Here is a 13,160-nt window from a genome sequence, read left to right on the forward strand (position 1 = left end):
TTAAGAAAGCCCTCCCACTTGGACTCTCTCTTTGATATAATCATCATGACGTAACTGGTATAGAAACACAACCCATTTTTAGTACAGAAGGCCACGAAGGATACGATTTGCAATTAAGATACTGATTATTGATTTTTATTAACAGGCAGCTTTTGAGCAAACAAAACAGGCAAAACAGGCTTTTGAAGAGATCTGCAAGGATGTATCTAAAGTTTTGATTCATTCTGCTCCGAGTCTGATCCAGATCTTCTTCTCTTATAAACAGGTAAGGCAGTGAAGTCTACAAGAATCCAAAAACGTCTTCAAACAATTTGTCTTGTCACTCAGACAGATTGTCGAAACTTCACCCCCACTGAATTTGACGCTTTTCGTGTCGACGTTACTTTAGGATAGGATTGGGATCCTACGATACAATAGAGAAAATAGGTCAAATCAGCAAAGGCCTAGCAGCGTTAATTTCGTAAAATTATCACAATAATAAAAAGGGCTAAAAAGAGGAGATGTTTACAACAAAGACGCCACCAAATCATGACTGTGATCCATTGCTATAATTTATGTGAATTTTGCTTTTAATGTGAAATGGGAAAATCCTTTAAGTGAAGTGCGTCACGTCTTCAGTGTATTATCTAAAGGTGTGCAAACGTATTATATTAGGAGCCCCATTTCCTGGAGATCGAGTTCAATGGAGCTTTACAGCATTTTTTGGCCGACTTTGCGAGACTGCTCTGCTTTGCTATGTAGTGTATGTTAACCGATCATGGCAAGATCTGGAACACGGACGTACTGACCGATCCAAGGAATGAATTGCTGAAAGGTTTCTCCAATGCCCTCGTGTGCTGTCCGAGCCAATTCTCCCTTTCCCTCGATTCACTAAGGGCCTTTTGCTCACCTTGGGTCATTTCTCAAGGTTAAAATCTCTACTGAGAGAGGAATCTATGAAGCTGATATGTTGTTTGCAATGTTCAGTTGGGTTACGCCTCATTCACGTCTTTTCAAGGAAAATTGAAAAGGTCCACAGTCTCCATCCAAATAAGTTAGAGAAAGGAAAAAAGGAAAATGTCATTTTAAAAGGCAAAGGAAAGTAAAGGCAAATGCAGAGTAGGTGTTGAGGCCGTATGCGAAACGGAATTTCTGGTCATGAGGCTCTGATCATCGTGGACTTATTATTTGACTCTTTTTTTTTTCTCAATATTCAACCTGAGCTTTATGGAAAAGCCGAGGAACCGTAAGAAATTTAAACTTTTGGCCTATAGTGTACTATTGTTTTATTACTAAACCATTTTAGCTGCCACATTTCGTTCATTTTCAACAGGAAAGGTACTCATCCTATCCCATAACCTTCACTGTAAACACATCAAGGCAGGAGATGCAATATCCAACAGATGTCGTTGATGCTTTTTTGTTGAGCTTGAAGGAATCTGCAATTGCTCATGACATGGCATTCTGTGTAGTGGTGAGTAGAACTATCCCAAGTTCAAGTAAAGAAAAACATCTGAATTAAGTATAATAATCGCTTTCCCTGTATTTACCTTTAAAATAGTTTAAGATGATGTTGAGTTGAAGCTGTGTTTTCATACTAAAAGGGAATGAAATGAGCTTCGGGGTGCGACTCTAATATTAAGACCCAATCCGTCAAAATATAATCCCATGATTAAATTGCTGACAATGTAAGTTGCATCCTGAGACAAGTGCCATCAAACCTTGCATGGTTTTATTCCTGAAATTCAAACAGCACTTCAGTTGAGGAAAGTTTGTATTTAAATTTGTTATTGATGCTAACGTGCTAGGAGACAACTGCTCAACAAAGATGCTAGCATTTCGAGTCAATTTGCGATTCAATTTGTGCAGACTACTGCCTGCCTCTTGACCCTGTAGATTAAGACACTAGGTGGCTCTTTTCGAGCTAGTAGCACCGGTTTCTATCGTAGAAAGGAAAGAAAACCGTAAAGTTTAAATGAATAACAATTTGAATATATTAGAGAGATTTAGCAATGCGTTTATACGTGTTTTTCACGTAGAATTTGAGTAAAGCTTGTGACTTTAGCTTCGCATGACCCACGGCAACTCGGAATAGACTCTGTTAACCTCGAGTATCTAGTTAACGAAAAACAAAATAAAATTTCGGTGTCTTACCTGTAAATTTTGCGAGTTTCGATGAATCTGTTCTGTGAGTCAGAGACTCAACGTGAGTTCATAAAGAAAATTGCGGGGAGGAGTCAATTATGACAGGAGCCCATGATATGAGCGATCTATAACCATGACACCAATTTTTTTCTTTAACCTTTGCTTACCAGAAAATGCTTTTGGGGTTCTTTACTTCCGTAAACAACTTGAAGAAAAACGAGAAGAAATTTACACGTATACGCAAGCGCGCAAATGCCTACTATCACTTAAAAACAGTAAGCGGCAACGGGCAAACACGAAAAATGACGGGAAATTCATGGTAACGTGGTCACTCTTGCCCTTCGCGCTTCACGAAAAAGAAATGCTAAATTTCGCTATGGTAGGTAAGGCGTAAATATCAGCTTCGTCGGAGCTTGGCTTAGCGAAGCTCCGACGAAAGGATCGTAAGAATTGCGAGATCTTAACATGCATCCGATGTCAAGTCCGCTTCCTCTAGAAAAATAACTTTGGTAAGGGGATTCTTATTTGAGTATATACTTTTCGCAAAACTCTCTTTAGCAAAAATGAAGGCAATTATTAATTTTTTTTCCCTTTTGTCTCGAGGAACGAGTTTTTTATTTTATTTTTATGATAACTAGCTATCCTATTCATCGATGAACCACATTTACTTACATTATCGCAATACAGTCACTTACATTACGGAATAAGCAGACATTGATGTGTAATTATATGTAGATGTTAACCTGGTCCCTCTCGCAAAATATAGTTTATTCATTGAAACTCGTATTCTAATGATATAGGAAGTTCAAATTTTTAAAAGAAGACGACATTTTTAAATTTATAAGACATGTTTCGATGCTACAAACGTTATCGTTGGTTACAAAGTGTTTGGCAAACGGTTAGAAATATATAACAACGAAGCGAAACATGCATTATTAACTATGATGAAGAGACAAAAAATTGGTAACATATTTGAGTGAGTTACAAAGTGTTTAAAAGAATAAAAACGCTGTTGGAACTTCTAAACAAGACGAAGCATGCATAATTAACTGAGGTCCCTAAAGCGTAAGGTGTCAGATGACATGATGGACTTGTTGATTTAAATTGGGCTTTTTCCAGTTGATGTGCAAAGCTTCCTTAATTTAAGTTTAAGTTGAAATTCAGTGGAGAAAGAATCAAGGATTTCGAAACAATCCGCAGAACAAGATTCACGACAAAGTGCCGAGCTTTGTAAGTGTTGAAAATGTGCGAGGACACGTCAGAAGAGAGATCTTCACGGACGCGTGTAGAAAAATGATGACAATTTTCGCCAATGTAGCAAGCATGAGCATGCACAAGTAAATTGTATACCATACGCGAACGATTTTTCTACGGAAAGAGTCCTTCTCTAAGTTAAACGTAGTAAACACTAAATTGGATGGCAACGGGGAGAGAAAATTTCGCACGCCAGGACAGTGCTGTCTCCCAGATTTTTATACTAATCATCTCTAATGGAGAAAAGATACTTAGCAATAGAAATGTATTTGTGGGAAGACAAATTAAAAGGGAAAACCTCTCACTTCCGCTTGCCATCTGCGTCTCAAAAACTCGCGTACTTAAGCTCCCTATTAATATTAGGGAGCCTAAGCACGCGCGTTATTGCATTCATGTTTCGCTCTAACGGTTTTCTAAACACTTTGTAACTGACGATGATGTTCGTACATCGAAACATGTCTTATGAATTTAAAAATGTCGTCTTCTTTTTAAAAACACCAATTTACCTTTTGTTCTCTCTATAGAATGTGCAAAACACTGTCTGGCAAAAATGGCGTGCTTGGTTCCAGGAAGACAGATGTTGCAAACTCAAGCCAGATGAGAATATTCTCAGGGATCCTCAAATTCTCTCTTACATTAAAAGATGTCTTCAGCTAACCTGGCGAATGGTTACTCAGGTCCCAGCCATGACACTCGAGTATCAATCAAAGTATCTTAATAATGATCTTCACACTGTTGTACTACATCGAAGCAGTCCCGCCACGTTCAACAATACAGCCTCTGGAAAACAGGAGATTGCTTTTTACATTTGGCCTGGGTTTCGCGATGGACGGGGAACAGTGATTCGACGCGGGGATGTGATCTGCAAGGTGGCAAAATGAGCCAGAATTAAAGCAATTACTTAATAGAGGGTCTTGATAACTGTACTAAATTCTTGGCATTTAACCTTGTTATGTTTTCATTTTCCTCAAGTATAGGACATTTTAAGGTTTGAACTATCAATTTAGTTGATTGAAGAGATTGTTGATTGTGCTCTAAGCCTCGTTCTAACCCAGAATACCAGAATAATAACTTGAAAAGCGAGTGGCTTTTAAGGATCTCAGTTCGGCCTTCAGCTGGATTGCAAAGCTTGGCGCAGTTATGTCAAGAAATCCCTCATCGGCTTTATAGTCATTATCAGCTGTTAATTTAACAAGGGGAGGGATTTAACGACGGTATCACTCGGTAAATCAAAAAGTATTCACAGCTCACAAGCATAGCTGCGTGTGAATGTCATCTTAAGACTGTGTCAAAATAAGCATCGTGTGTGAAGCCTCTTCGTGACCTCTTGTGTTAAATCTACACTCAGAGGTAAACATTTGTGAAAAGGACAATTCAAGTAAACATAGCAAATTAAAGAAACTCAACTTGATGAAAGGGAACAAAATCCAGATGACATATAAAGTGCGCAGCAATTTCATTTGCTTTTGAATGGTGTGCAGTTAAACGCTAAGGGATTTGGGTGAGCGAGGTAAACGGAAATTTGAAATAATAATAATAATAATAATAATAATAATAATAATAATAATAATAATAATAACAGCAATAATAATTCTCGCGGCTAATCGCCGTCGCAAATACAGCAACGACGCAGCTCAACAAGGTCGAACCAAAAGCATACAAAGGCTCCTCTGGCAGCCGCTATACGGTCCATGTGTGACCTTGGAGCACAGCTTACAGCCAGCTGGATTCAGCTGTATGTTGGTTTTTTGGTGAGCGGGGAAAACCGGGGAACCCGGAGAAAACCCTGCAATGCAATATGGTCCTTGTACCATTTACCACCTGCATTCAGATTTGAACTTAACTCATTCGAACATGATAGATTTCAAACATGTTTCAAACACGGGGCACCCCATGAAAACTATCCCCAACAAAATGCATAATAATAGGCAAAAACGCTAAAAAACTTTATTTTGAGTTGTCTTTTTTAAATTTTGCTGGGAAGAAAAAAAGGAAGAAGAAAAGTTGAACTTGAGGTAAGCTTCTCGTCAACGAGGTTTCCTCATTCTCCCTCAGCTCACTCAGTTTCTGTTCTCATCTAGCCAGCAAGGATTGAAATGCTAAAAATATTTGAAGTTTCCACGCAAAAAATTAAGAAAATTAATACGTTGCCATCCAGCTGAATATGACGCCGAGTCTGGGAATCGAACCCGGGCCTCATTGCCCTCACCACAGCTCCATCCCTGTACCCTCCTGGGTTAGGCTCGCTACCTTGTCGCGAGCTCTAACTTTCTCAAGCTATGACGCAGATGCATCGCACCTATTCCAAAATTTAAACTGGAAAAACCTTAGTACTCAGCGTGATATCCAAAAAGCCATAATGGTTTCTAAATCTCTTGATGGCCTTTCTCCTGAGTACCTAAGTTCGAAATTTATTGCTTGGTCTCACACTACTTCATACAATTTTCGAGATTCTGCTACAATGGTGCTGTTCTGTGGAATAGTCTTCCTGAAACATTAAGGCAAGCAGAATCTTAACTCTCTGTTACACACTTATTATAATAGCAAGTAAGACACTGCTGTTCGATTCCGTAAACGCTCAGATACCAACACAAGACATCAAATAACTATCTGACTCCAATTAACCCACACAACATAACAATCCAGGTCCTTTTCTTGGATTTAATGATGATGAGCAACAGGAACAACTTTCTACAGATATTTTTCTACTTCTCAACGCACGTGTCTTTACAATCCCATGATTCTTTACGTTTTCAGTTTTAGACCATTACATCACTTAGCAACTATTTCAAGATGGTTGTCACGCTATTCAAAAACAACTGTCACGGAGGTTTCTACGTGTTTGCCTAAACATAGAAAGTATGCAAATCTTAAATGTTCTTAGAACCTAAATCTTTCTGCTTTAAGATTAGATGGAAATCTGCTTTCATGGGTTTAGAAACTTTATCCGTTCATTTGAGAATAGTGTTGGGTGAATATGCTTTTTTTTTTCAACAAATGTGCCACCGAAACTAAATCATTGTTTGAACCTTCTATTAGTCGACTATCTTTGCGGGTACTAAAAATGCGATCCTTTGATTCATCGAGTAAGGCATTAGTATCTACGAGATCGCGTTTTGTCCGTACCTTTGTCCTCTTGGCTTATATATTATATGTACCATGTATTTGTCAGCCCACTGCAGTGGAACTAATTCGAGCCTACTGTTGAGATTTTTTGCTCCAACCTCTTAGAGTAAACTTGGAACTTGGTCAAACTCGAGATGCTGTTTGAGTGCCGGCAAAATCCAACTGAGCTTCGAGCTCAATGCCCGGTCCACTAAACTAAAATACTACATTTATACTAGAGTCTTTCATACGACTTATCATGGCTTCTCTTCATGTTGTTTTCTATACAAGTAGCCCAGTTTATATATTTTTCTTCCTGTGCTGGAAAACGTTAACCCAGCAGCCATGATCAAAGTTGGAAAAAGTCGAAGGTTGTTCGCGCCATGTTTCCACTGGCAATATCCCGCGCTGTAGCTGTTATTTCAGTTCCTCCAAAGTACATGCTTAGTTCAAGTTTCCTGTTTAAGCCCTGCTTGGTGTCTGGGGACTGAACTTCAATTGTTCCAATCCTTGTCACCCCATGCTCTGTTATCATCTCAGCATCAGGATGGTCAGAGGCATAAAAGCCCCATTTCATTTTTGTCTGATCCTTGCGCACAGGGTTAAATGTCTTTTTTACTTTCTGTCCAAGTCTAACAACATCATTTTCTTTAACGAAGCAGCTAAATATATCCTCACACATCTCTTTTCCATCAGCGAGGAACTTTTTCTCTTCTGGATGAACACCCTTGACAAAATGTTCAGTACAGTCAGCTCCATAGGTCGTAGTCAAAACTCTCTGAGTGATTTTTGAGGGTTTGTTGCCAAACATCACGGCACCTTGAACAACGGCTATGCTGGGATCGGGAGGGACTATGACTCGACATCTCCTAAGGATGAAAATTATTGAGAACTTACTGAAACTGTCCTTAGCTAGATGTCTTTAATATTCACCTTCACACCTTGAGTTAAGGTGATTCCCTAGTATTGCACTGCGCATCCTGTTCTTCGCATAACACAGCGTAGGCCATGTTTGTATTCAGGCATGGCTAAGAGGCTTTATGGGCAAATTTCACGGCTCAGTTCTGTTTTCTTTGTCTCACAAGTCTCAACGGATATTTCTAAACAAAACAATGTTTAAATATGGAACGTGGCCAAAAACATTTCAAAATGGCGACCTTTCGTGCGGGCCGGAAAGCTCGCTAGAAAGAAGAATGGCCGCTTTCAGAGCACAGCAGTAAAAAGCAAAACAACAAACGTTTTAGACTCTCGCAAAACAAAAAGTCCAGTGATAGCCTTGATGATGCTAAAGAACATTTCAGTCCGACAGTGAAAGTGAAACCGCGCTATCGGGGAGACGTGTTGTCGAGGGGTCGAGCTTGGTTTGCTTTCTGTTTTCGCCTAAACGAGTTGGTGATCTATCTTTTTTTGGCATTACTCATCCTCTTTGTGCTGTAAATTTTTTTTAGAAATTTACGTCAGAAAAAAAAGGTTACAGGAAAAAAAGTATTCGTAGCCATCACTGGTGGACACAAAATTGTCTCCTCAAGATCACGCACCCGAGGAATATTTGTAGTCAGTGCCTCTTGAAGACGTGTGCCTGTGCCATAAAACAAACATTAAAATATTCCTTTTCAGCAATACAATTCACCTGTTTTTTTATTTCAAGAATTAAGTCAAGTTGAGTTGTGCTTCCTGTTCCTGCAAAACGTAGCCTGAACCGATGGAACAAACTTGTCCTTGATAGATGAAGTTGCAATGATTAAATGAGTAATTTGAGCAAGTTATAGCTGGCAAACGAGCTAAGTGACTTATTTTTTTTAATTGCACATTTCGAGTCACCATAATGTAGGGAACAATCGAGAAAAGTTTAAAGAAAATCTTACGACAACTTCTATTACTAAGGAATCACCTTAACCACCCCAACCTGACTTCAGTTCATTTTTTAACCTTAACTTTTAAAAGTTCAATAAATTCCAACATTTCATATATTCTCTATCACACATTCGCCTATTTAACAATTAGACTGCGAATTCGAGTCAAAAGATAGTCAACGAGGCGGGTAGCTCCGAGTTGACTATTAGAACGAGTGGTCTTATTGTTTTAGTAGAAATCCACTCACATGCTACCTTCGAATTTATTCCAAGTTTTATAAATTGTAACAGAAAATTAAAAAAAGCGCGTGTCTAATTTACATAATTTACAAAACACCCGAGACGGAAGGAAAAAAACCTGCGAACACTTGTACAGTTCTTCTTTTTCCATTTCTTCGATGAGAGTAGAAAACGTCTTTTGATTAGCAAACCAGTCTAAGAATATTTGTAAACAGAAGCCTTTACGCAACTTGAATTTACAAAAACATCGATCGTTTATTGTAAATAATTTTGACTTATTATTATTCCCACTTACCATTAAACATCTTTATTCCACACTTTGTTACCACTTTAGTCTTTTCTGGAATAGCATCGTTCATGAGTCTGTCAACCTCTTCTTCAGAAATATTGGTAAAACGATTTGAAGAAGCCGTTATTGTTTTAGTTTAGTTTTTTTTTAGTTTTAGTTTTTTTTTTTTTTAAACGCTGGCTTTTTGCTACTCACTATCTATCACTCAACAGATGGTGAGTAGCGAGCCAATCAGATTACGGGATTCATGATAGCATGTGAGTGGATTTCTACTAATGCGAACTTGCAAGTGATCAGCTCCCAGATGGCTTGAGAGCTCAGTTGGTAGAGCAAGTGCAGCATAATCGAGGAGGATTGCTAAACATAGCACTTTTAAATGTATTTTGGTATTTAAACGGTAGATATAGGCATATTTTTATGCCCTAAATTGTTTTCATCTGTTCGGATTTCCTAGCTGAAGGTCTTGTGATCCGAAAATTATACGGATCAAAACTTACCTTTTCAAAAATTTCAGCCAGAAAAAAGGCTCCCGAAAATTCTAGGCGACCTTTTATGGTAAAAATCCGTTAGAAATGGGCAATTATACCATTTTTTAGATCTTCGAAAATCCTAGGACAGGCAGGCAAGCAAGAAATTTTACAACAAATGTTCCGAAGATTCTAGATCTCAAATCGTCTTCCGAACAGATATTTTCCGAAAATTGACGTTGGGTGCCCCTGAAACTTCACAAAAGAAACTGCAATAGCGTGACACAACACCTATAAATTCACTTTCAAACGGCCGTTATTTTGATCACTTGAAAATGAGGTCAGGATGAGTTCAAAACATGGTATCCTATCACCTATCTTTGAAAACGTACCAGCCAAAGTAAATATTAAATTTTACCAAACTCAAAATGCGTTTGCACCAATACTTGACGGCCTGACACTACGCAATGAGTCGTAAATGCTTGAGTAATTAAGCGTACCTGGAAAACTCTTTTTTAATTTCTTTTTGAAGGAGAAGACAATCTGCGAATCCCCCAACCAAGAGCATCACTTGGACCTTCGAAAGTTGAGGTTTACTAAGAAGAACTCTCAGATGATCTTTCATGGCTTCAAGCACTGGTTCAAAAAGGCTCATCATTGCCGTCGGACTCAAGCAGAGGTACTCTTCGTTGAGTATCCTGACATCACCTGAATCATACCGCTTTAACTCTTTACTGCGAGAGTCATTTATATATGAAAGGAAGCTGCGAGGCAAGCGGATTCTGGAATCTTTCCCTTCAAGTGAACGTGCCGTTCTTTTCTTCATTTCAAAGTCATCCATAATCTTTAGCCAGTCAGATGGGAAATGCTGGCGATAATCGTAAAGCTTTTGATCGCCAAACATCTCATCCAACAGAGTTTGAAACTGATAATTCACTTTCATACCACCATATGGCCCTCCAGTTACTTTATAGCTTTCTTTGATGGAGCCGTCATCCAGATTCTCGTGTACTGTTACATCGAGTGTGCCACCTGACACGGAAAGAAACTGAAATTGATTCATCAATCAATCAATCAAGTTCTCCTAATGACCGCTCATATAAATATTCGTAGCCTTGGAAATCAAGTTGCGAGGCAACAAGATATTCGTCTTGCGATCATAATCGATTCAACAGTGGCTGCTAATACCACCATAAAGATGATATAGGTAATTGTACCTTCTCATAATATGATGGATACTATACTTAATCTTATTCTGGCTATACCTATAGCATTACTATAATTATGGTGTCTTCTCATCTCGCATCACTCGGGCAACAACGAGTTTATGCTCAGTTAATGGGCTAAGATTTTCAGTCCTTTACAGAATTAAAATTAGGCAATACTATCAATAATAGTAGCCGTTGTGGGGCTTGGGCCAAAAAAATACTGTTTGACAAACTTGAACGCATTCATTTCGCAGCCGTCAGGATCATCTAAACTGGAGTACGCAAAGGGAACTAGTTTTGAGTCTCAGGGGACTTATTTATTTTCAAATATTACTAGGTTTTTGTTTTGTCTAATAACTCAGAGCGTCAAAGTTCATTACAGTTGAGAGAGAAACTCAGAAAGTTGCAAGGGAACTGTGAAAAAAAATCCAGGCTCGACAACAGCAGGGCTCGAAGCCATGATACACTTATGTCCAGGACTGACCATAATTAGATGCACACGCAAATTTGACATCCAACAAGAGGTGTCCCTTTATGTCTAAGCATTTGCTGCTACCTACTAAGGACGTAAAAGTAAAGGTTAGTGTTATTTTTAGCTTAGGGTAAGCCTCACTTGAGTAGCAGCATTTGGGGGAGCACTTTGTGACATTAACGGGCCATTTTCAGGTTACTGATCACATGGTACAAAAACCGCCATACTGGAACGCAAATTGCGCACTGGGACATCTAAAATAAAACCATTTAATCTAAATATTCTTTGTTTTAGATGCCCCAGTGGGTATATGTGCGTTCCAGTATGGCGGTTTTTGTACCATGCGACACTACCCTACAAAGGGCCCATTGTCTGTATTCCGTTGAAGTTGGGGAGAACAGTATTTAGAGTCAATCCTGGACATATCTATTGCAATTACAGTGGAAAGCCCCACCATCTAAGCTATCAAGCCAACTGGGAGCTGGCCAGTAGCGAGCTCCTATTACAAAATTTCGTAAGAGGCGAATTAATGATAGTAAGATAATACCGGGGTCTTTTCAGGCTTCCGTTGCAAAGGCATTATTACCCTGAAATTCGAAGATCATTCTCGCTTTGGGTCGTCAAAGTCCGAAGTTCAGTAGCCCAAGTTGCTTCACTTATTGTATATAATCACGTCCAATCAGAATTTCACCATCAGTTATATTACGCAATGTAGGACGATGCCCACTCCACTTAAAGATTTGTTTGTCAAACGCGGGTCTAATCGCGACTAAGGCACAAACTGTGTTTTAAAGCACTTGGACCAAGGTCAGATTTTGCGAAGAATTCTATTCCATACTTCGGAATTACCTCTTTACGCCATTTTAAAGAGATCTAATAAGAAAATAGGCTTAAAAGTTCATAAAGAGTCAGCGATTACTGTATTTTTGCTCGACTGCGATAATTGAGATGGACAGTTTAAAGAGAAAACGCAGCGCGTGGGCAAGATACGCTATTTTGAGACCAGTACGGGCTACTTCCTTTTCTGCGCCACAATCCTTTTCATGCTTTCTTCTTCGAAAGACATATTGATATACATAACAACTCTGAGTTATGCTTCATAAAAGGAATATTCGAAAATTAATAGCAATTTACATGTACTTCGATGCTCTGAAGAATGCCATTAAATTAACAGGAAGGAAAACAAGCAAGGATAATTATTTTAGTACCCACCGCCAATGTCCACAACCATGTACTGTGATTTCCCCTCCAATGTGGTTTGCTTATCCGATAAAGGCTCAGCCAAATTCCTCTCTGTACAGAATACGGCCGCAGCTTCAGGCTCCAAGGCGATCATTAACTGCTTTGGATTTTCCCGTGATCCAATGCCAGCCTGTTACAAGAATACTGGCTGTTTTAAAAAAGATTTAAACTGAAAAAAATACCAGCAAATTTGAAAATCTCTCACTTCGTAGAGGTACCTTGCATTGCGACAGAAAAGGAACCAAAAAATGTAATTATATATTCGTACCACAATAAATGGAAAATATCTCTATATCCAACTTGCATGCCAATCATAGCACTAGTTGGTCCCCCCAGTTGTCTTCTGATAGTGTGATGAAAAGCAGAGACCTTTTCGTTGTTTTTGATTCCAAAAATGATCGAATTAAAAATTGAATCACCATTTAAGAATAGCTAGCCTGCTCAAAGGCTCTCCGTGCGTCGAATGGCGTGCTGTCAACAGCTAGGGAATTGGGATTTTTCCCACTCGTTCCAATTCTCTAGCTGTGGACCGCGCGACATTCCTATGCGCAGGCTAAGGAATGGTATGATCATATGACATGGAGATTAACCAGCCCCAACACCTCCCCCCGACATAAACCACTAAAAAACGCCCAGTCTAAGACAAACTCCTTTTATTTACTAATCATAACGACGGGGCTTACTTTATCCTGAAACTAACCGCCGAAGGCACACAGCAGATAACGAATTGTAATTTCTCTTAAGGGTCTCGGTTCTTTTGCCCACCTCATAAGCTGCTTCTCTCATAAATTGCTTTGCTTTTGGCGTCCATATTGCAGGTACTGTTAAAACCCACTGGATATCCTCCATTTTGTAGCCTTCATCCTTTGTCTCCATTCTGATCATTTGCAAAGCTTCTTCTTTAAG

At 39.0% G+C, this 13,160-nt stretch overlaps 2 protein-coding genes and 1 pseudogene across 2 annotated transcripts in view; 1 reads left to right on the plus strand and 2 right to left on the minus strand.

The window, feature by feature from the left end:
• The window catches only part of LOC138010520 (interaptin-like), a 28,200-nt pseudogene extending 23,375 nt beyond the window's left edge, over positions 1 to 4,825 (plus strand).
• LOC138010371 (guanine nucleotide-binding protein-like 3 homolog) overlaps positions 1 to 13,160 on the minus strand; it is a 381,170-nt gene that overhangs the window by 49,609 nt on the left and 318,401 nt on the right. The gene's annotated exons all lie outside the window — the stretch shown is intronic.
• LOC138010493 (heat shock 70 kDa protein 12A-like) overlaps positions 6,021 to 13,160 on the minus strand; it is a 21,217-nt gene continuing 14,077 nt past the window's right edge. The window contains exons 3-6 of the mRNA XM_068857476.1: positions 13,020 to 13,160; positions 12,225 to 12,384; positions 9,833 to 10,364; positions 6,021 to 7,352 (exon numbers count right to left, since the gene is read on the minus strand). The exon at positions 13,020 to 13,160 is cut by the window's right edge and continues 84 nt beyond it. Of these exons, the coding sequence (XP_068713577.1) occupies positions 6,833 to 7,352; positions 9,833 to 10,364; positions 12,225 to 12,384; positions 13,020 to 13,160 (1,353 nt within the window). The 3' untranslated portion in view covers positions 6,021 to 6,832. The remainder of the gene's footprint in view (positions 7,353 to 9,832; positions 10,365 to 12,224; positions 12,385 to 13,019) is intronic.

Source organism: Montipora foliosa, chromosome 7 (genome assembly GCF_036669935.1).
Source record: "Montipora foliosa isolate CH-2021 chromosome 7, ASM3666993v2, whole genome shotgun sequence".
Taxonomy (NCBI): Eukaryota; Metazoa; Cnidaria; class Anthozoa; order Scleractinia; family Acroporidae; genus Montipora; species Montipora foliosa.